The 19,952-nt window shown below is 59.0% G+C and overlaps 8 protein-coding genes across 8 annotated transcripts; all 8 read right to left on the bottom strand.

The window, feature by feature from the left end:
- Positions 1 to 217: 217 nt before the first annotated feature.
- On the bottom strand, positions 218 to 2,193 carry TRAVEDRAFT_68175 (pectin lyase-like protein; the record flags this gene model as incomplete). The annotated part of the gene is made up of 13 exons (XM_008034660.1): positions 218 to 395; positions 458 to 466; positions 525 to 557; positions 699 to 865; positions 969 to 996; positions 1,069 to 1,088; positions 1,168 to 1,210; positions 1,287 to 1,313; positions 1,378 to 1,448; positions 1,524 to 1,535; positions 1,688 to 1,812; positions 1,880 to 1,985; positions 2,047 to 2,193. 13 exons carry the CDS (start codon positions 2,191 to 2,193, stop codon positions 248 to 250), a joined length of 936 nt encoding a protein of 311 aa, XP_008032851.1. The 3' UTR covers positions 218 to 247.
- Positions 2,194 to 3,562: 1,369 nt separating this feature from the next.
- On the bottom strand, positions 3,563 to 4,695 carry TRAVEDRAFT_41762 (uncharacterized protein; the record flags this gene model as incomplete). Its single annotated transcript, XM_008033952.1, has 2 exons — positions 3,563 to 3,838; positions 3,901 to 4,695. The coding sequence occupies 2 exons, from the start codon at positions 4,693 to 4,695 to the stop codon at positions 3,563 to 3,565; spliced, it is 1,071 nt and encodes a 356-aa protein (XP_008032143.1).
- Positions 4,696 to 5,225: 530 nt separating this feature from the next.
- On the bottom strand, positions 5,226 to 6,063 carry TRAVEDRAFT_110520 (uncharacterized protein; the record flags this gene model as incomplete). Its single annotated transcript, XM_008034659.1, has 5 exons — positions 5,226 to 5,351; positions 5,408 to 5,562; positions 5,629 to 5,724; positions 5,777 to 5,898; positions 5,966 to 6,063. 5 exons carry the CDS (start codon positions 6,061 to 6,063, stop codon positions 5,226 to 5,228), a joined length of 597 nt encoding a protein of 198 aa, XP_008032850.1.
- A 1,537-nt stretch (positions 6,064 to 7,600) lies between these two features.
- Positions 7,601 to 9,544, bottom strand: TRAVEDRAFT_55293 (uncharacterized protein). Its single transcript, XM_008034178.1, has 2 exons — positions 9,297 to 9,544; positions 7,601 to 9,234 (listed from the first exon to the last, which is right to left on the bottom strand). Exons 1-2 carry the CDS (start codon positions 9,515 to 9,517, stop codon positions 7,701 to 7,703), a joined length of 1,755 nt encoding a protein of 584 aa, XP_008032369.1. The 5' UTR covers positions 9,518 to 9,544; the 3' UTR covers positions 7,601 to 7,700.
- A 242-nt stretch (positions 9,545 to 9,786) lies between these two features.
- Positions 9,787 to 11,324, bottom strand: TRAVEDRAFT_139047 (uncharacterized protein; the record flags this gene model as incomplete). Its single annotated transcript, XM_008034658.1, has 2 exons — positions 9,787 to 10,875; positions 10,928 to 11,324. The coding sequence occupies 2 exons, from the start codon at positions 11,322 to 11,324 to the stop codon at positions 10,058 to 10,060; spliced, it is 1,215 nt and encodes a 404-aa protein (XP_008032849.1). The 3' UTR covers positions 9,787 to 10,057.
- A 674-nt stretch (positions 11,325 to 11,998) lies between these two features.
- TRAVEDRAFT_158505 (Cas1p-domain-containing protein) lies at positions 11,999 to 15,217 on the bottom strand. The gene is made up of 6 exons (XM_008034657.1): positions 14,844 to 15,217; positions 14,707 to 14,790; positions 13,788 to 14,654; positions 13,482 to 13,739; positions 13,270 to 13,427; positions 11,999 to 13,217 (listed from the first exon to the last, which is right to left on the bottom strand). The coding sequence occupies exons 1-6, from the start codon at positions 14,953 to 14,955 to the stop codon at positions 12,087 to 12,089; spliced, it is 2,610 nt and encodes an 869-aa protein (XP_008032848.1). The 5' UTR covers positions 14,956 to 15,217; the 3' UTR covers positions 11,999 to 12,086.
- A 595-nt stretch (positions 15,218 to 15,812) lies between these two features.
- TRAVEDRAFT_108568 (rhomboid-domain-containing protein) lies at positions 15,813 to 17,377 on the bottom strand (the record flags this gene model as incomplete). The annotated part of the gene is made up of 11 exons (XM_008034656.1): positions 15,813 to 15,877; positions 15,931 to 16,107; positions 16,234 to 16,288; positions 16,339 to 16,395; positions 16,446 to 16,524; positions 16,575 to 16,636; positions 16,690 to 16,771; positions 16,825 to 16,924; positions 16,980 to 17,072; positions 17,140 to 17,232; positions 17,287 to 17,377. 11 exons carry the CDS (start codon positions 17,375 to 17,377, stop codon positions 15,813 to 15,815), a joined length of 954 nt encoding a protein of 317 aa, XP_008032847.1.
- A 955-nt stretch (positions 17,378 to 18,332) lies between these two features.
- On the bottom strand, positions 18,333 to 19,615 carry TRAVEDRAFT_33132 (uncharacterized protein; the record flags this gene model as incomplete). Its single annotated transcript, XM_008033771.1, has 10 exons — positions 18,333 to 18,467; positions 18,522 to 18,552; positions 18,670 to 18,770; positions 18,823 to 18,875; positions 18,928 to 18,970; positions 19,023 to 19,043; positions 19,103 to 19,180; positions 19,238 to 19,254; positions 19,319 to 19,343; positions 19,403 to 19,615. 10 exons carry the CDS (start codon positions 19,613 to 19,615, stop codon positions 18,333 to 18,335), a joined length of 717 nt encoding a protein of 238 aa, XP_008031962.1.
- Positions 19,616 to 19,952: the final 337 nt, after the last annotated feature.

Raw genomic sequence — 19,952 nt, 5'->3', positions numbered from 1 at the left:
CAGATCTGCTCTGATCATGATCGCCTCGTCCTCAGCAGCACACGGCAAACTTGCGCAGAAGACGATCGACGCGGACGCCAGACCGCGGACTCGCAAAGACGCGGCCAAACCTTCGTCGAACCCTCGTAATACGTGTACATGCTCTCGATCACAGACGTCATCGCCAGCCTCGACGCCTTCGACGCGCACGCCGCCGCCACCGTCGCCGCCACCTCCTGCGTGCGTCCTGAGGATCGTCGTGGAACATTTAGAGGAAGGCGGGGTCGATCCAGCTCGTCGAGTTCAGCACCGTCTTGATCGCCACCGGCGCGGACAGCTTCGTGCTGAAGCTCGCGCGCGTCCCGGACGCGCCCGGGCCTGTGTTGCCGTACTCCGCGAATGTAACGTGGTCCGTCCTGGGTAATTTCGGTGAGCTTGTGAATGCCCGTCGCGTATTTCTTTCTGCCACGACACTCACTGCGGGGTGCTAGGAACGCGGACGAGGGCGTCAGCATGCGCCGGTGAAGGAGCCGGAATAGACTCACCCGACGTTCCAAATTGACCAGCCCGCCGCTGGTCTACAACCCCAGCACGCGCATGTCCAACAAACTAGTCAGCGTCTGGCAGGACAATATCGCGGAGAACGATGTCGCGGCGCATCCTGTAAACCGTGACTGCGCCGCGCCAACTGCTCTCCGTAAGGCAAAGGCACTACTCACACGTTGCTCCCGAGCGTGCTCTTCTGGAACACGACGCGCGCCCAGTCGCGCCAGGGGCGCCCGAGGAACGCCGTGCCGGTGCCCTGCACGGTCGAGCTGTCGATGACATACCACAGCCCGTCGTCCGTCGAGCGCCCGGACGCGGTGATGCAGCCGCTCCCGATCGTCTGCAACGGCAGAAGACTAAGTCAGCGTCTGCGCGGGCCCGCATCGCGCGCACGCGTGCCCGTGCGCGAATTTTGCTAGCGAGAAAGCACACCGAGCACTTACGTTGATGACGGAGCGGGTGATCCAGACGCTGGCGGCGGCGGACGCGGAAACGGACAGTGTCAGCGAAGAGCCAAGTCGATGGGCGGCAGGGCGGACGTACGAGGCTTGCATGCCGAATATCTGGGCCCAGGCAAACGGGTCGCGGGAGTCAGTTTGGCTGCCGGTGTGTGCGCCCAGGAAGGCAACGGAGGACACGTACAAAGTCCACGGCGCCTTCGATCCAGCTGTCCGCGTAGTATTGCCTAATAGCGACCCGCGCGGGACGTAAGCACGCGCGCCGGAGAGCGTTCAGGCTAATGGTGGGGCCCACAAACTTACGCGCCGACGTTTGCGAGGAGTGTATCCCTGGCCGCAGCAGACTAGCATTGAACGGCGATCGCCCGTTGAGGAAAGCCCGTTTGGCACTCACTGGTCACCCGTAATTTTGAGCCCGTACGCGCCAAACTGGCCCGCCTGCACACTCAATGCAATCGCTTGTGCCTGCCACAATTATTGTTGAGTGCGCTCAGTACGTAACCCCGAGCGAATTAGGTTCGGGGGTGCACCCCTACGTACCTGGTCCACCGTCTGTCCACACCATCAATGGCACGGGCGCCAAGTCGCGGACGTCGCGCAGCACAGTCGCGAACACAAAAAGTGAATGCGCGGGCGAGGCGGACGAGTGGATAAGCGAAAAGATCAATAGAGTGCTGGGCGCGATCCGGGGCGCGAAGACGCACCTTGCCGTACGTGTTCGCGATGTTTAGGTTGTACAGTGACACATTCGTGGCGTGCACTTGCACCGTCCCGCTCGCATCGTTGGAGCCCGCCTGCGAGGCCGGAATGTTATTCGTGATGGTGACAGCTTCCCGGGGTCGGTGTGCGCGTCAACGCTCGGTCTCGTCGGCGAGCCCTGCACAACGAGTACGCACTATTCCCCGTATAGGACGACGGTGTGTTCGTCTGGCCGTACACCTTCACGCCCGACCGAGTAATAATCGCCGTGTCTGTGTATGTCCCGGAGTAGACGAAGTACACCTAAACGCGGGTGCCCGGTCAAGACCCCGTCGCGCGACCGAGGTGTGAAGGAGCCACTCACGAGGCTCGACGTGTCCTTGAGGGCGGCGGACAAGGTTTTGTATTTGCCGCTAGACCCGCCGACGGTGATGGCTCCTGCAGGCGGGCTGCTAAGCGCCGCTGCGCTGACGATCAGGTAAGAGAACAGCAGAAACAAGTAGGACTGCATTAGGGCGCCGTGAGTAATGGGGTATTTTATAACTAACAATTGTTCACACCTGTTATAAACCGGTTAGTAACTGTGAAGTAGGCAAGGGCCCAGAATAGGCGGTGAATAATCGTGAATAATCGTGAGGGCGGAGCCTGCTCGGGACTGCTCGGGAAACGCTCTCAGATACCAGGACTGGGGCACTTTAACTGGAATAGCAAAACCGAGGAGCGTATATGGAGCACCGCAGCGGCCACAACCTCAGATTCCTGCGATGGAGGCGGGCCCTCAAACAGAGCGCCCGGCGCGCCCATGGCAGGCCGGCTTGCGACTTGCGATACCGAGAAGGTATGCAGATCTGCCTGCGGGAGCTCCAGCCTGTGATAAGTACACTCACAATACGACTCAGACCCGTTCGGCCTTCTGAATTCGACACGGAGGTTCGCAGCGATGGTCGTGGAGAACGTTCGCCGGGTCCGTTAGGCCCGGCGAGTTTTATACTGTTATAAACTTGTTCTAAACTGTTAGAAAAGATCTGTAACCAGTTTATAACCCACCTGTTAGTAACTGTTTCAAATCCTTGTTAGAAAGCCTCCGCCGGGCCTCCAGTTAGTAACTGTGAGTTAATAATCGGTCAGAATTTCTCACGGCGCCCTAGACTGCATCGTGAGCGCTTGAGCTCTTGGAGGAGTCAAGCGTAGCCACGCCCTGCTGCTCGCTGTTATATGTGAGCCCCTCTAGTGCCTACGCAACCAGCTTGACGGTCCGCCGAGGTCATGCAGCACTGCGTTGCCGCCGTTGCGAGCTTATTCCACGCGCTCCTAGAGCGAGATTCGGCCGGTGAGGCATATGATGTTGGCCAGGCGGGTCTCTGCACATGTAACAGGAACCAGCTGTTCGCTCGCGTTCGCTGGCGAGTACGGGCCGTCAGCATAGGCAGCGGGCCGCTCGGACATACCCGGATTTTCATAGCTCACTGGGCCTGACGTGGCCGCTGCAGGGCCGCGAGCATGGGAAGCCCCGAGTCGGATCGAGATGACAAGGTTACCGGGCTGTGTCACGCGATCTACTTAATACCGGACGATATTCGGGCCCGCGTCGAGGAAGAATTAAACATGTATGAAGAGAAAGTGCAAGTGCCTAGTGCGCGGACGGGATGCAAACGGGTGGCGGCTGGCAGGCGGTCGACCTTGGTTGACAGGGGGAAACAAGCATCGACTTGGGATTGTGGACTAGTGTGGACCGCAGTCAGCGCACTAGCGCGGATTGGACAGGGCGGCCGCTCACATGGACGCAGGGCCCTGGCTCCACTCCGCCAGCGCATCCGACTTATGGTGAAACGGCATAAGCGGATGCCCTAAGCGAGACGCCGCACTCCTGCCACAGAACCTCATGGGGGCGACGCGTGCGGAAGCACCTCGCCGGGCGCGGAGACAGGGCTCTCGTGAATGATACCCTCGTTCTTGTCTGCCTCGCTGAAGACGAATTTGGGGATGGCGACTGGGAACTCGGGTGATGGCGACGCTGCGGTGCTTGCGATGGGGGACCCCGCTAAGTCGGGGGACATCAGCACGGTGTCCCTGGTGTTGCTGCGGCTCGCTGAAAAGTCCATAGTGGGCGTCGGGAGCGCGTGGAACGTCGTCAGCGCATCGGAAAGCTCGCCGAGCTGCGAACGGAACGGTCACCGCCTGGGATCCTGCACCCCATACAAGGCGAGAGTGTGCGAACCTTGCCCATAATGTCATCGATAGCTTTCCGCCTGCCCTTGAAGGTCTCGGCTAGGTCGTTGAACTCTGCGTCGCGTGCGCGTTTGCGCTGCTCCTCGGCGGCGTCCGCCGCACCATCGGGCTCGTCCCAGTCCTCACCAACGTGGATCGTGTCAGAGTGCACACGGCCGGCAGCGCCCGCCGCCCGCTTCGCATTCCGCGCGTCGCTGAGACCAGTACCCTCCATCTGGACATGCATGCTGGCGACCGCGCTTTGCAGTTCGCGGATGCTTGCGAGACGCGTCCACAGCTCTTCCCGTGTCTGCTCGAAGTGCTCCGCCGCGGCGTCGCGTTCCTGCTCCCTGTCCTGCTTCCTGGGGACCATCACGCCCACGAGTGCGCCGGAGAAGGGGTCGTAGAGGGCCTCCTGGGTGGTACCGGGGGAGGACGCGGTGGAGCGAGCGCCGCCTGGCGACGGGCTGGGGGTGCGGTCAGCACGTTCCTGCGAGCCGACGCTTGGGATGACGCTGAGCTTCGGAGCGGTTCTGGCAGAATCTGTGATGGCCCTCGCGCTCGGCTGAGGTGGGCTGCGCGGGCCCTGGAGCTCCGCGAGAACAGCATCATGCGGGGTAGCGAGCGCGGCAGTGAGGGAGCCGGAGGCGGGGGGCGGAGCCGAGTGCGTTGCGGGGTCGTCGGGGGCGGGGTGGGATTGGAGTGATGCACGCGTCGGGTGGTCTGGGGGAGGCTCTGAGAGCGCGCGGGGGGCGGCGTGGGGGATCGGGGGCCGCAGATGGTGGGCGGGAGGACCAGAAGCCATGGCGCACGACTGCACCTGCCATTCCGGGACGCCCCCGCCCTTGACGCCGCGGCACGCGCAGGCCATGTGGCGGTGGCGGCGCCGTTGATGCTTCAAGTTCCCCACACTCCACGCCCATCCTCCTTCCTCGTGCTTTCCGTCCCCAGTGCGCTCAGACGCGGAGTCGGTCGGAGCATCCCCGCCCTAGTCGTCCACAGCGCCTGCCTATCCCCGCGCTGGGGTGGGAAACATCACAAGAACGCTAGATTGGTACTAGATTGAGCAGAGATTGGGTGCTCGCAACCTAATTACATCGGCAGCCGAAGATCCCAAGAAATTATAGCCCCTTACACTATGTACATACACTTTCCCCGCAACGCTCCATACTGGTCCACAGCTGCGCGTTCGCATGCACACGCGGCCCGCGTCGCCCCCCGATGCGTCGGGGACTAGCTCAGTACCCTGACACGCGGCAAGCGTGGCGGACACTCCAAAGTCCGCGGCTGGGGGACAGGGTCCCGTCGGCTACCCGTGCGACGGGCGCGGTGCTCTCACAGATAGCACCTCGAGAACGTGCTCGGCGGGAGGAACGACGGCCACTGTCCCCTCGCGACGGTGGCTTCCCACTCCTCGGCATGGGAGCGGTAAAGGTCCAGCGCTGCGCGCGCGTTCTCCAGCTGCCGGCGCCGCTGAGTCAGTACGCGGGCCCTGCAAAATGGCGCGGCTTACTTACCGCACAGACGTGGGTCTCCTGGACTCTGCGCCGCATGAGGTGCCACATCAACGTCTGGAGACCAATGGCCTGGTTGGGGGAGCGCAGGGCGTTGCGGAACGGTTGATACAACGCGACATCGCGCGTCGCCACTGCGGGGTGGGGGATCCCCAAAACTAAATTGTAGCATCGTGATTAGCGTTGAGGCACGGCCGCGGGGATTTGATGAAGGAGGGACTTACCGGACAGGTCTTGCCAGAGTGTATGGCCCACTAGAATCCTGTCCCTGATCAGCTGCGCGACGCGTTGCTGCACGTCCTTCCAAGGCAGGGCGTTGCCTAAATGGCCGTCAGCGCCGGGGGACGGTGAGAGAGCGAGGGGTCGTCTGACCTGGCTGGAGATCTGAGGCCTGGATGCCGGTGGTGTTGGTGCGGTAGTCCGTGACCGGGTTGGTGGGGAGGACGTATGAGCAGAAGACGGTCTGCCCTCGGTAATCGACGACGGCCACACGGCTGAGCGCGAGAAGCGAGGTGAGCGGCGCGAGCTGTGGCGTTGGGGGCGCGCGCACGGGGGACGTACGCAATCATGGGCGTGCCTCCGCCAGGCCCGCAGCCGACGCTGGTGGTGGCGAGCGCCAGGTACTTTTCCGGAGGGGGAATCGGGTATTTCTGAGCCATTGCGCGGAGGACTATCGGAGACGAGTGCACACACCTCGATGGAGTCCGAGCTGGACCGCGCCGGATTTATGTAGACGAGACGGGAAGAGCAGGCGGGGAGCGACGCATGGCGCGCCGCGAGCTGTTGGGGGCCCAAACGCGTAAATTTGTTGTTGACATTGACTCAACCAGAGCCGAAGGACAGGACGTGAAGCTTGGGGGGACCGTTGACGAAAGCGTCGTGGGGAGGCCGCCTCAGCCGTTACGCCGTTTCCGGGACGCCGGCGGAGGTAGGCGGTGAGGCGTGCAGGTAGCCGTAACGCGGAGGGGATGCATGGAGGACGACGGACTGGTCGCAGATTGCACTCGGATCTCGCGCGGACGCACCAAAGATCTCGCCGCACGCTGCAATCTCAGCGACAGATCCTGGTCCGAGCAACTTCGACCCCGAGATGAGCGAAAAGGAAGCACGGACGTCAGCCCAGCCTCCCGCAAAGGCAGCCCGCCCCCTGCGCACGCCCCCGCCCACCCTGGACGCGAGCATCACACGCCTCGCACTTTGCGGACAATTATGCCACGATCGCGCGCACATCCCGGGAACAAATCGGACGACATACCGATTCGGCCGGGGCGCGCTCGACCCCGTCTTGGGACTAGTCGCCGCGCGACACGACAAATGGCGCGCTCCTCGCCATCCTGGACGAAGTGGATAACGAGAGCGCGACGGGGTCGTGTTCGTGGCGAGCGCGCCAACGCGGTGCGCGACAGGCGCCGTGCAAGCGCCGGGCTGGTCGAGGCCAGACGCGAGTCTAAATTGCTTGGAGGTCGTGGCAGCCGCGGGCAAGATCAGATCTGCTCACGGTTCTGTACATAAGTGGAGTCAACACCCCCAATCAGGCAGTCGACGTGATTGACCCACGTACGTACCACGCCCGCCAGGCGCCCGCCCGTCATCGCGGGTTCATGCAGCACAACGTTGAATGCATCCTCATCTCCTCGGACTCGACCCACTCGCATTCGCCTTCCGAGCGCGCGTTGTCGGTCTCTAAAACTTCCCTCCATGTCATCGTCCGTGCGAGCCTAAATGACCCCGACCGAGACGCAGGGGGACGCGTGCGTGGTATCCCGGTCGGAATGATCCAGGACCGTTAACGTTGGTACACCCGCATTCGAACTAACTTCCGACTTGGCGACCTGTCCGCGACCGCTCTAAGGACACCCCAGGGTTCGCATTAGAGCAGATCTGTCAGAGCTACACCAGCCCGGTGCGACGTGGAACCTGCGCGATAAGCCGAGGTGGAGAGGATCATCTCACGAAGCCAAATAATGACGTTAGCGCACACGCACCAGCTGCTCCATCCGAAGAAAGCACAGCTCTCCACAGCATAGGATGAGTGTCCTTCCCAGTCCCCGTTTCCAGGGCAGACCCATCGGCTATACCGGACGTCGCGTTCGTGCTCCGCACTCAACATGTCCCTTGTTTTCAAGCCGCGAACGGCAGGCCGGGGCAGGGAGCGGCCCCAGGACACACCGCTCCAGGCTCCAGCACTTCGGGGGAGGCAATTAAGGGTCTACTTGTATAAAGCCTGTAAATATTACGTTCACAAGCCGCTCTACCACAGTCCACCCGCAGCGTACCGTATACGCCGTCCGCGCAGTCAGCCTCGCGCACGGCGTTCCTGTGCCCTCCAGAGCCGCCGCCGGACCACCCGCCAGCGCCAGCCTTCCCTGTTCCGCGTTGGTGACCGGTGCATGTTCAGCCAGCGCAGTCGCCGCGCGCGGTCCTTCGTCGACGAGTCGCCCAGCACCGCCTCCTTCTCCACCCTCAGCCCTTCCCGCTGCTCATTAACCGCGTTCTGGACTTCCACGACGGCGTTTGCGCGTCGGGGGTCGCCCTGTTTCAGCCAGAACGCAGCGAGGCGACGCCTCACGGCATCGTCGACGATGTCTGGGCCCCAGCGCTCCGTAAACGACTGTACGAGTTCTTCCGCGCGCCGGCCACATTGCGTCGTCTGGCGAAGGGTCCGCAGCAGGAAGTAGAGCGTGGTCGAGGTCGGCCGGAAGGCGCGGTGCATGCGGAGGAAGCCGTAGAGCGTCTTGCGGGCGGCATAATGCTCCGTCAAGCCAGGCTTCGGCCCGGGCTTCAGGTGCAGGTGGATGATAGATAGGCAGGACCGCTGCCAGGCCTCGTCGATGTCCTCCGGCAAGGATTGGAAGTACTGAGTTGTCATTGAGAGCGCCAGAGGACGCCGGCCCTGTTCTGCGAGCGTGCGCACGAGCACGAAGACGGCGTGCGGCGGCATGCGTTCAAAGTCGCCTTGAGTCACCAACGGAGGATGCTCCATAAGGGCATCGAGTCGTCCGGCGGCGACCGCGGGCGCCGGTGCCGGTACGGACTCCCTGCGCTTGCCTTCCGCACGTCTCTGTTCCCCCGGAAGGAGCGAGATGGCCCCCCACTTGACGCTGCCGAAGAATTCGAGCCAGACAGGGTAAGGCATCTCGAGGCCATCCTCCTTCATCCGCTCCATTTCCTCGCGCCACGCCTGCTCCCAGGAGCCGATTCGGACCATGCACCGCACTCGGAGCGCCCTCGTCTCCACGTCTCCCGCGACGTCCTCCCGAAGCATGTGGCCGAGTAGGCTCCTCGCTGTTCCGAAGCTCGCGTGCCGGAGCGCGAGCTTGATGAGCAGGTTGAATGACGCGGTGGAGTGAAGGTTCCCATAAGCCGCGTGGTAAGAAAGCAGCGGCCCGAGGGGCGGTAGAGCCTTCGAGGTGACGGCGAGGGTCAGGTTTGCCAGCAGGTCTTCCGGCGTGGTGGGATCCGGTACCGCTGTTAGTTGTTTGGGGATAGAAAGCGGAGGAGGAGATACTCGCGGGAGTAGGAACTCGGGGACGGAGTCCCGGACTTCCTCCCATGGCGGATCACTTTCATACGTAGACTGACCGGCAGAACCAGGGTGGGGTGACTCAAAGGCTTGCGTAGACAGTCGTTCGACGTTGATTGGGGTGACCAGGTTCCTCTTCCGAGCACGAAAGAACGCCGGACGTGCGCTCGCTTGCACCGGATCGACTTCGGCACCACATGCTACGTCCGCAGCCTGCGACACAAAGGGAGAAGTCGAGAAAGGGGGGAGTGAGGGGGCCGCACACAATTTCTTGTCGTGTGATAGGGAAGACACGGCGTAGGACGTACTGAACGCGTGCGCGGATTGGGCGCGTTAGTTGGACGTGTAAAGCACAGGAGCCTGACGCACCTGGAAGTCGACGACGACGGTCCTCCCACTCCGCCAGCACCGTCATGACCGCGCTGGACGGTGCGCAAATTGCTCGGTGCGATGCCTTGCGACCGGACACTGGTCCGATGGTACGCGCGCGTCGGCCGTGTCCTGGCCCACGCCCTGCCAGCAGCGACTTGAAATAGAGATGCGAGTGTGAGGGAGGGCAAGGTTGCAGTCAGGGACGCATGATGGGGCATGCATGAGCATTCCAGCCCGGTGCGGTCTGGTCGGTCGGGGCAGTCGGTCGTGGGCGGAGCAGGCTCAAGCTCGAGTCGAGTCGTTGCGTGACGCTGCGACCGCGTAGGCGCCCATGCTTGTGCTACAAAATTCGCCACGTGCCTCGATTGCGATCCTGGGATCAACAGCTGCAAACACCGCAGCCACGCCCGTCGGAACATGCCGCCACGGCCCCGAGAACGAACGGTCCAGGGCAGAGGGACGACGCAGTCGTCCGGAAACTGTGGCAATAGTATATTCGTGTCGTGACGTTCCGTGCTAGCATAACCAGTGATGATGTGGGCGTACAATTGCAGGGGTGCAGGGGAAGAGGACAGCAAGGTGCAAAGAGTGACTGCGTAGATGATGTATAGTAAGGGATCATCGAACATTATGAATGACCAGATGAGAGCGTATACACGGCTGCATCATGATAACCTGGAGCCGGGGAATATGTGGGAGTGCAGAGAATGTTCACATAACCATAAAGACGAGTTGCGCTGCCAAACGTCCCGAGCCGATCACATCCCCTCCATAGGTTGCCGTCCAACGAGCCAGCCGACTTTCGAAACCCAGCGATCGCGTACCTCCTTCATCACCTCCATCTCGTTGCCCTTCGCTTGTGCAAACTCGTCCAGCCCGCGTTCCCAGATCTGGACAGTATCCCTCCCGTACATGCCGCCTTGCATGTTGACCGATGCGTCGACATGATCTACCCAAGCCTTCCATTCCACCGCCAAGCGTGGAGCGAGCATGGGTACAAGCGTGGTCTGCGTGAGAGCAGGCTGCGACAGGATGTGGGATGTAAGGGCCGCGAGGAACATGTAGGTCTCGGTGGGATGGAGTTTGTCCTTGTGCTGTTGTCGCAGAGCCGTGGCGTGTGATTGCGCAGCATGTGGTCGCGGTGAGGAGGTCACGTCCGGTGTGGCGTTGGAGAAGTACGGAAGATACGAGAGACATGCAGAGACGAAGTCTTGAATATGAGGCTGGATGCGAGAAAGGATGTATTCGTCGCGCATGCCTCCGGGAGCGTTCGTGGTGGCGCCGAAAGAAGGACCTGCGCCAGTTCTGCTGCCAAAGCCGAATCCGGTGTTGAAAGAAGCGGTCCCCGCGCGGCCGCCGAACCCTCCCGTACCGCCCCATGCAGCACCCGGTTGAGCGAACGCAGAGTTTGAGTAGGGATACGCGTCTTTCAGCTTCTGGGCCGAGATCGAGAGACTCTCGAGAGCGGCGTCCAGGGTAGGGCGAGGGATCAGAGAAAGAATTGTCGGCTTGAGAGAGGGTTGGGCGGCCAAGAGGGAGCTGAGGAGGGGCAGAAGCGATTGTGGCGGTAGAGACGCTGGATATATCGATTTAGCCACAGCACGAGAAGAAGATAGATGGCAACATACCGAGAAGAAATCCAACATCAACATCGTTATCATCCGCAGCCGGCTTGCTCTCCTTGCTTCCCTGCGGCTCCTTCCCAACTGTTACCAGTGTGGGGGTGGTACGGGCACGCTTGGGTATCGAGCGCCTAACTCTCTCCGGGGTTGGACTCCTCTCCATAGCATCGTCCCGGTCGCCCTCCTCTGGTTCATGACGCCTCTTCGCCACTCGAAGCTGCGGTTGGGGGGTTTGCTGGTGGGTGGCCCATTGGAAGGCTTGTGCGTGCGAAGCCGACGGCCAGCCTTGGACCACAGGCGTCGCTGACAGGCCGAACCCGAAGCCTATGGGGGTGGGGGAGTGGCCCACGGGGCGGGCGTTGAAGCCGACTTGGAGGTGGGGGTGTGTTACAACATTTGCCATGGTCGTGGTGGTCGTTCGGAAAGATGGAGAAGAATGCGCACACCAGATGAAGCGAAGCAAGGGAGCCGCGCTAAGAAACGCCTAGCCTACGCGACTCGCCCTGGCCTGCCCTAAGGTGCTCACGTGGGCGGTTCCTTATAGCGAAGAACTTTTTGCTGCCTTGACCGTCCATGCCTCTCTTTGCTCTCTTTCGCTCCGCGCATGGATCTTCCGCTTGTTTCAGCTGGTGAGTCTGCTCTTTCTCCCGCTTTGCGGTGACGCGAAAAAATGAATCGCTACTTCGAAGCCTTCGGGCTAATGAATGTGATACATTATACCCAAATTTCTGAGCTATCATCGTCACAGCTGTCGTTCTGTTACTAACTCTTCCTTTCTTAGATGTCCTATGGCGCTCTCCTTGTCCATGTCCGTACATCTCTGAATCTGTGAGTATGTTTTCTACTTATCTTGAGGGATGAATAACATAGAGTCAAGTCCTGACCCCGTCTAAAGGATGGGGATTGACGATTAAACCATGCTAATTCTGACATTTCACCTTTGTGTATCTTCGATTGTTAGTTCATTGAACTGACCGCCTTCTCATTCACAGTGCTTTTCTCCATGCTACCTTCCGACTGTTTCAGGCGTAGGCACAGTGTTGTGTCCAGTAGATTATTCATGTATGCTGTACGACGGTCTTGAAGCAATTATTATGTTCCGCAATCCTATCTATCGAGCACGACTACAACGAATGTGTATATCTAGCGGTATGTCCATTATTATCTATGGCCACATAATGTTCAGCAACCACATCCCTCCCAATCCTATCAGAAGCTTCGTACGAAGCCCCGGTGTCCACTCAGACTCGCCATACCACACGCGGAAGCCGGGCGAAGGCTGCGCCGGTGTTGGTGAGCCCTCGGCCAGCCGATCCAACCATCGACGCGGTGGCCGCGCGGGTGTATCAGGCTCGCGGGGGATGGGGTTCCCGTCGTTGTCTTTCCTGGGCTCCTCGTCACCGTCCTGAGGAACCATGAAGATGACCTCCTGCCCCTCCTCCGACTCTGGTGGTGGAGGCGGTGGTCTTGGCGGATTGGCGGGCTGCGTTGTCGGCAGCGAAGACGCCTTCGCCTTCCCGCATATCCAGTTCGTGATCTCCCCGGTGGCCTTCGCGACAAGGTGGGAAATGTAGATGAAGATAATGGTCGTGAGCAGCAGGTTGAGCGGTCGCATATGCCGTCCCGGGAGGATGATGAGGATGCCCTTGGTGTCGCCGGCGAGCCATAGGTGGTACTGGATAATGAATGTCTCGAGGGAGCAGGTGCCGATGAACGCGAATACGCGTGATGAGCCGGAGCGGAGGATCGCGTTCGCGTTACGCAGTACGACGAACGCGCCGACCGGTAGGAAGGAGACGTACGGGTGCCAGAGGTTGTACGCGAACTTGTCGGCCTGAGCCAGCTCGAACGAGAAGAACCAGAGCAGGACGACCGCGGACAAGACGGCGGCGGACCTGACGACGAGGGGCCACCGGGGATGGTCGGTGATACGGTGTTCGCGAACCTTCATGACGGCGATGGCCGCGAACATTCCAAAATATACGATCCAGAGGTCGAGGTTGACGCGGAAGGCCCACTCGCGTGCCGACCACTGGATGTTGCAGAAACGCGCGAGGAACTGGAAAACGGCCTCCAGCAGCCAGGGCTCGCTCATGAACCATGTCACGACCCCCATAGAAAGCAGAATTTTCGTGATCAGGAAGATAGTGCGGTCATTGTACTTCGAGCCCAAGAACATAGTCCCGTAGATGATCAGGTACCATTGCGAGACCAGCGGTGCGAAGTAGTAGGAGATGTAGTCGGTGTTCATGGTGTACGCCAGGAGCAGCGTCAGCAGGTTCAAGCGGACCAAAACCTATAAACATCCGTCAATGATGAGAACTTCGTGAAATGTGCATAGGAAATACCTGAGCAACGCGCAAAAGACCGAAGTCTGCCTTCTTGACATAAAACGTAGTGTGGCCGTAGCCAGTCATGAACAAGTAGGCCGCAACAAGCACACGGATGGGGTTGTAGATTCCGGATATCTTCGACGCGCCGGTGTAGTGGTAGATGAGAATGGCAACTAGGAGGCAAATAAATCAGCGACCTTCTCGCAATCCCTCTAGTCAAGACTTACTTTGCATCCACCCTTTCCACTCATCTGTCTGCTCCCTATTCAGGAAACCAAGGTCGTTGTCGGCACGCTTAACAGAAAGCAACCCCGCAGCGAGACTCAGAAGTGCCAAGAAGCCGAACGTCCACGGGTCAAACTGCTTCTGCTCCTTCAGCCAGAAGCCTGTACGATCCGCTACATATATGAGCGCCGCTGCGAAGCTCAGTGCCAGACCGGAGACTTCATCGTCCCGGATTAGCGGCATTCCAGAAGACTGCGGGCCTGAACGTGTATTAGCGAGGTAAACTTTATACAAAGGCTTGAACCTACTGAAACGACGGGCAATGAGCCAATTAGCAGGCGCCCACAGGAAGGCTCCTGCTAGCACTAGAAGATGGAGCACGGATGGCCACGGGTACCGACGGCAGCACGTCTTGTCGAGCGGGAACGTCTTCGGAAGGATGTCGTTGCACCGCAGGTTCAACAACATCTGTGCTTGCATGCTGACCACGAGGTCAGAGAAATGCAGACCATCTTCCGTCTGCGACGGATGCAACATCGTGTTGAACACTAGCGGCAATGCAATCGGCAGGCCAGGGCGGCCTCGCGAGGGACCGGGGAGGAACGCGAAGGGGTCGCGTGACGCAGGAGGGCTGATTCTGTGCAAGAGGTCCGAGTTCATGGCGTCGATGTCGGAAGCCTGCATCGAAGCCGCACGTTCCCGGCTAAGCTTCGAAGGCACGACGTCTTCGACTGGAAGTACTGCGACCACGTCCGCAAGAGGGTAAGGCACCTGCGTTAGAGCGGCGAGAGTAGACTCCATCTTGGCTTCCCAGGCCGGTAGACCGCCCGAGTCGGCGTAGCGGAGATACCAGAGGCCGGAACCAAAGACGAGTAGAGCCGGTGTGTTCGAGGGCAGAGCATCTCGCGCACTAGGATGGAGGAGAGCGTGGGTGTGGGTTGAGTTGAGGTACGGGTCCCAGAAGAATTGTAGCTGGACATCGGACTTCGACGAGATGTACCGGTAGTCCGCGTGCTTTTGCTCGTCGTCCGGCGGCGCGGTAGGGAGGCTTGGGTCAAGTACATGCGCGAACTGGAAGAACAGCTGTCTGGTCACGGAGTCGCCGACAAAGACCACGCGTTTTGAAGCCATGCACGACGCCACATCGGCGGGCTTATACTGGTACAGCATACAGCCTAACACGACCGCGTCAATAGAGCACACAATGCGTTCTAGCTGACTACGCACCATCTGGCTGCCAATTCTTGAACTTCGTGTCCAGCCACCGACCTTCGGTAAGCAAGGCATTACAATGCATAGGGTCGGTTCGGTCTACGGCGACGCGTATGAGGCCACATCCAGGGATTATGTGCGCAGAGACGTACCCAGGAGTCCATATCTCACGAGCCCGACCAAGGTCGCTATCCCGACGCATGCCCATGAGAGGTAGTGTGGCCACAGCGGGTTGACCGAGAACTGGAAGCGCCTGGAAGGCATGACGTCGTGTCGTCCGCAGGACTTGCGCGGGTCCTATAGGGAGCGTCGCGCACAAACAAATGGTAGGCGGGGCCTGCTGGCGCGGCGAAGTATATCCAAGCGAACCCGAACTTGATGACACTTGGAGGGAAGGCACAGGCTTCACGTCTCTGTGCCGTATGCTACGGAGTGCTGCGGAGCCAGATTTAGACGTATGATTAGGCAGCTAAGGTGGGCGTGAAGCGTCTACGAGCAGCAAGAGAGAGAAAGCAGAGAGCGTGCGTGGGGGCCAGGGTGGAAGAGTGGGAGGGAAGGACGGAGGTTGCATGTGTGCTCTCAGGCTCTCTGCTCAGAAGCGGCTGCTTCGAATATCCACCTGCCGGCGCTAAGGCGCAGATATGTATAGCACGCACAGGGTCGACACTCGGGCCTATAAATATTCTGACCAGGCGAGTGCGAGCATATGGGAAGGAATAGGACACGCTCATCTAATTGAGTTTTATTCGCAGCATATTGAATGCAAAGTCCTGGGGCTATGCGAAAGGTACTAGGTGATGTCCGTGAGTGGCAAGGAGCGTCGTAAGGAGGTACTAATGCGTCCGTAGTTTCGCTACACTTATACTATGGCGTCCAAAGTAGCGCCAGGCAGCAATATCGTAGACAGAGAGCAGCAGTATACACAACACGACAGCCGGAAGGGGTACGCAGGATCTCGTTCAGATGCTGGATGAGCCTGACGATGTGGTGAGACCTAGAAGAAATATGTTCAGTGATCGGCATATATCGAGTAGTTCAAAATACGTACCGGTTCTGAGTGTTACAACAGCGTAGAGGTGGGACTGTTGAGCGCGGACACCACAAACTCGAGTGATACGGACTCACCCTTTGCAGTGGTTGTTAGAGCTCGTGGGTATACAAGAGAGGTAGCGACACCAAGAGCATGCTACACCACGCTTGTTAGAACAGGACAGACAACGATTTCATGGCGCGACATACCCGCAGAGGGATCCGACTTGTAGAAGTTGCGAATTAGCACTACCATCATCACGATGGCCAACGGAACGGCGATGAGCCTCAGCACAATGACGATGATTCGGTGACGGTTCGACGGGCTGATGATAGGATAGAGCGCCATCGCTACTAAGAGACCCATGGCAAGACCGCCGAGATGAGCTGTGACGAAGTGTCAGCTAAGTGCACAAAAGACAGTCAACGAGAGCATATACCGAAGTTGTCAACGTCTGTATGGAGGCTGGTCAGCACAAGAAACCAATATTGCTGCCGGGGCATGCCACTTACAAGGAATGAATCCAATAGCAACACCGATGACCAGCTCGACGATCATGAATGCAAGCTGCCACAACACCGTCAGCCCAAACCTCGCATGTGAATGTGAGAACTTACCTTCCGACCAGGTCGGAATGTGTACCTCCAGTGTGCGAACAAATCTATCCATGCAACCTACAAGGCGGTTCAGTACCGAAGCTTCGGACCACATTAGCATAACCTACCGCGATAGTGCCGAAAATCGCTCCGCTAGCACCGACCGATGGTGAACCAAGCAATGCAAAGTTACCACCCAGGACGTTTCTACACACCATAGTGAGCATTATCTTCCGCCGGTCAAGCCATGGACGTACCCGAAGATACCTGCCGCTGAGTACAGTATTAGGAAGGGAAGGGAACCCATTTCTCGTTCAATCTGCAAACATTCGTTGAGTGAACTGAAACCGCCGCCGCTGAGCGCATACTGACCTGCGCGGACGCCGTGAGCTGAGCGAGCATGTTGAGCAAATAATGGATGAGGCCGGCGTGGAGGAATATGGGCGTGATGAACCTAACGGCGCAGGTATGAGCCAAGCGATCCCACCACGGACGAATATGACCTACCTAAACCACTGATCGGGAGTCTCATCGTGGAACCCGCCAAACCCGCAGATGTTCTCAAGCGAGCAGAGCTCTGTCGCAGGATTCGCAGTGTCGTTCAAACCTGCCGGCGACAGCGTGAGGAGCGTGAATAGGTGTACACCGTAATATTAGCTTACAAGGAAGAAGCGTAGTGATGGGGACGTCTGTCACGTTCTTCATGCAAGGAGGGAATCGCGCGCCCATTTGGATGAGCGCAGACGAGGAGGGTCCTAGCATAGGGTTTACTACTGGCTGCTGCGAGGTTAGCATGGACTGTGCCTCGCCAGTGAATTATACTTGCCTTGAACGAGAACGGTGAGCCCTGCGCCTTCGAATTTGTCACAAGCTCAAATATGAGCACGCCGAGCATTGCTGCACTCAGCACGTAGCCTGCGCTGACATCAGACACGCATACCGTATGAGCAGCACTACGGAATGACGTACACACGATGGGATGCTTCTGCACGCCTACGCCGCGTTTCTTGTCCTGTATACGCTGCTCCAGGGGATAGAGACCAAAGTACCGCTGGAACATGTTGGGCTGCTTCATCATGACTGGTGTTGACTTCGCGGTGGGACCAGGAAACGGCTCCGCATAATCTGCGGCTGCTTGTAAGCACGGTAGGGAACCGAAGGGTGTCACGACATACCGAGGTTCTCGTACTGCGTTTGGCGGGCATAGTCCTCGGCCTTACTAGGAGGCGCAAAGGGATCATCGAGCTTGGCTTGGGACTGTGTGGGCCCGCTGGGGTAGTAGTTGTAGTTCTCGTCCGTATAGCTGTAGCGGTAGTCCGGGTCATTGGGAGTGTTCAAGTGGGTGTCCGAGCCCTGGGCTGGTGTATGCGCACTGTCGAGTAGTGGCTTAGAGTCGGACGCGTCGTGTTCGTGATCATGGTCATGTCCATGCTCGGGCTCCGGCTCGCGCGCGTACGGGTTGTTAGGCGCGGCAGACATGGCGGTCGTTAGGTGTGTGGTGGAGGAGGGTGGGTGGTAGACAAGGAGAAGGGTATGCGGGATGTGAGGGTGAGAAGGTGGTAGATATATCCCAGCGCGCAGTTGGTCGTGCGCATCGCTTCGCAGTTGTCCTCTGACACATGTCCCCGCGCTCAGCTTGGCATTTCACTCGCTCTCGTACCGCCCCTCTTTAGGCGCTGGCCGTTGATCCCCGCGGAGGTCGCATGCACAGATATTTCGACTCTTTGACCACAACGACAGCAGGCGTCGCTCAATACAGGCGGCGGCCTTGCACGCGCAGCCAGTGCAGATTCAGCTGCGCACGCTCACAACTCGCCTTCTCAGTCCGATAGACGGCGAGACCGAACGTCGCTTGAATTCCGGCGTTCTAGCGGTCTGCTGCGGACAGTGTGGAAGAGCCATGGACGCGAGCTGTGCAACTGCGTCGCTTAAGTATATCTGCACAGGTCTTTGACTCTGGAAACGCTTGTATACCCCGGAATTTGTATCTGAAAAGACCAACGTCTAGAAAGCGTTCAGTCGATGGACAAACCCTCGCTTTCCTTCCACTTCGCAAGGAGTGTGTTGCTAGGAAGGCCAAATGGATCCACGACCTTTCGGGCGACCTCAACTCCGGCCACAGGTAGACCTTTGGCATCCAGAATGCCAAGCTGCGAAAAGCCCAACTGAGTATCAGAAACTCTATTTTTGATGGAATAACATACTTGGACCAGGACGGACGCTTGATCCCAATAGCTGTTCGAACGAAGTGTGAGTAATAACGAGTTTGAACTGGAGACACCCAGGCTTACATGTGTCTAGAAGGTTACAGATCAGCGTTGAGGAGGCACAGTTGATAAGTAGAAGGCTTACTCAAACGTGAGCTTGTCGCCTCTGAATGCGACAACCCCAACCAATGCAATCTCCAAGGACTTCCCTGTGGGTTTGATCCCCGGTAGGAAGTAGTCGATTTCCTACACTAGCGTCAGGACTGATTACGCCGTTGTAGATCTACTGTTCACGTACGGTGGAGTGAGTGCACTTGAAGATCATTTCATCTATGATCCTATCGGCGCCCACTTTGGATTGAATTGTAAACGAACTGCACCCCGCATAAGAAGCGGAACACACCAGTTCGAGAGACGGTGATCAACTCCGTATCGGGAGGCGTGACCTGTGCTCATGTAAGTCTTTCTTGAGCGAATAGCGTAGACCTCACTGCGCACATTCTCTTTCGTGAAGTGGTACTAATGATGAAAATGATTATCAGTGGCACTACGGCGGGTTAGATACGTCTCGGGCTGACCTTATAGAATCGCGCTAAGTCCTGGTAGCCCACGCCCCCCGTCATGGTGGGGACGTGGTTGACGTAAGGGGTGGACACCTATGAACCCCGAGAATACGCGTAAGAACCTACTGTAAGCCGGAGGGTATGACGCACCATGGTCTGCATCGTTTCTATGAATATGCAATCGATTATGTTCAGCCAGCAGCACGCAAGAGCTGAGACGAAATCAATTACTCGGTGCGTCCCGCTCCACGAATTCCTAGCATCCCGGGGTTTCATTAATGTGATCGCCAAAGATACACCCGCAATGAAACTCACATAGTAGGTGTGCTTCTCCCAAAGCTCTTCCAACGGGAAATGAGGGCCGAGTTCCCTGCGCAGAAGCTCCAGCGTTCTAGTATACGCAAGATTGTTCGCCGAGCGCAGATGGGGGTCTATCGTCCCGACCCGCCCGCTCGCATGATCGATGGGTGCCCCAGCCTCGAAGGGGAACGGGGGCGACACGGGCACGAAGGGGTACGCGTGCGCCATGATCGGTGGGTACCGCGACGTCGGAATGCCCGCTGCCTCTTCGCCCGCGACTTCGAGAAGCGACGCGTGCAGGGCCTCCTGCTTCGAGGACAGGTGGACGAGGGTTCTGCGCGCCACGCACTCAGCAAGCGGTCGATCGCGTAGATTTCAATGGGAACGTACGGCACCACCGTTCCGTGCGCGGCCTCGTGGATGAGTGATCGACCGGTCTCTCCTACCGGGGAGTAATGGATACAGGCTCTCAGGTTCTGCGTGCCCAAGGGTGCGATCACGGAGGATATGTCTCCGGAGGCGAATCCGTAAGTCACAAGGGCCCAATCGCTGGTTTTCTGGAGCT

This window comes from Trametes versicolor, assembly GCF_000271585.1.
Source record: "Trametes versicolor FP-101664 SS1 unplaced genomic scaffold TRAVEscaffold_1, whole genome shotgun sequence".
In the NCBI taxonomy this organism is placed as follows: domain Eukaryota; kingdom Fungi; phylum Basidiomycota; class Agaricomycetes; order Polyporales; family Polyporaceae; genus Trametes; species Trametes versicolor.
This window is presented reverse-complemented; position numbering and strand designations above follow the sequence as displayed.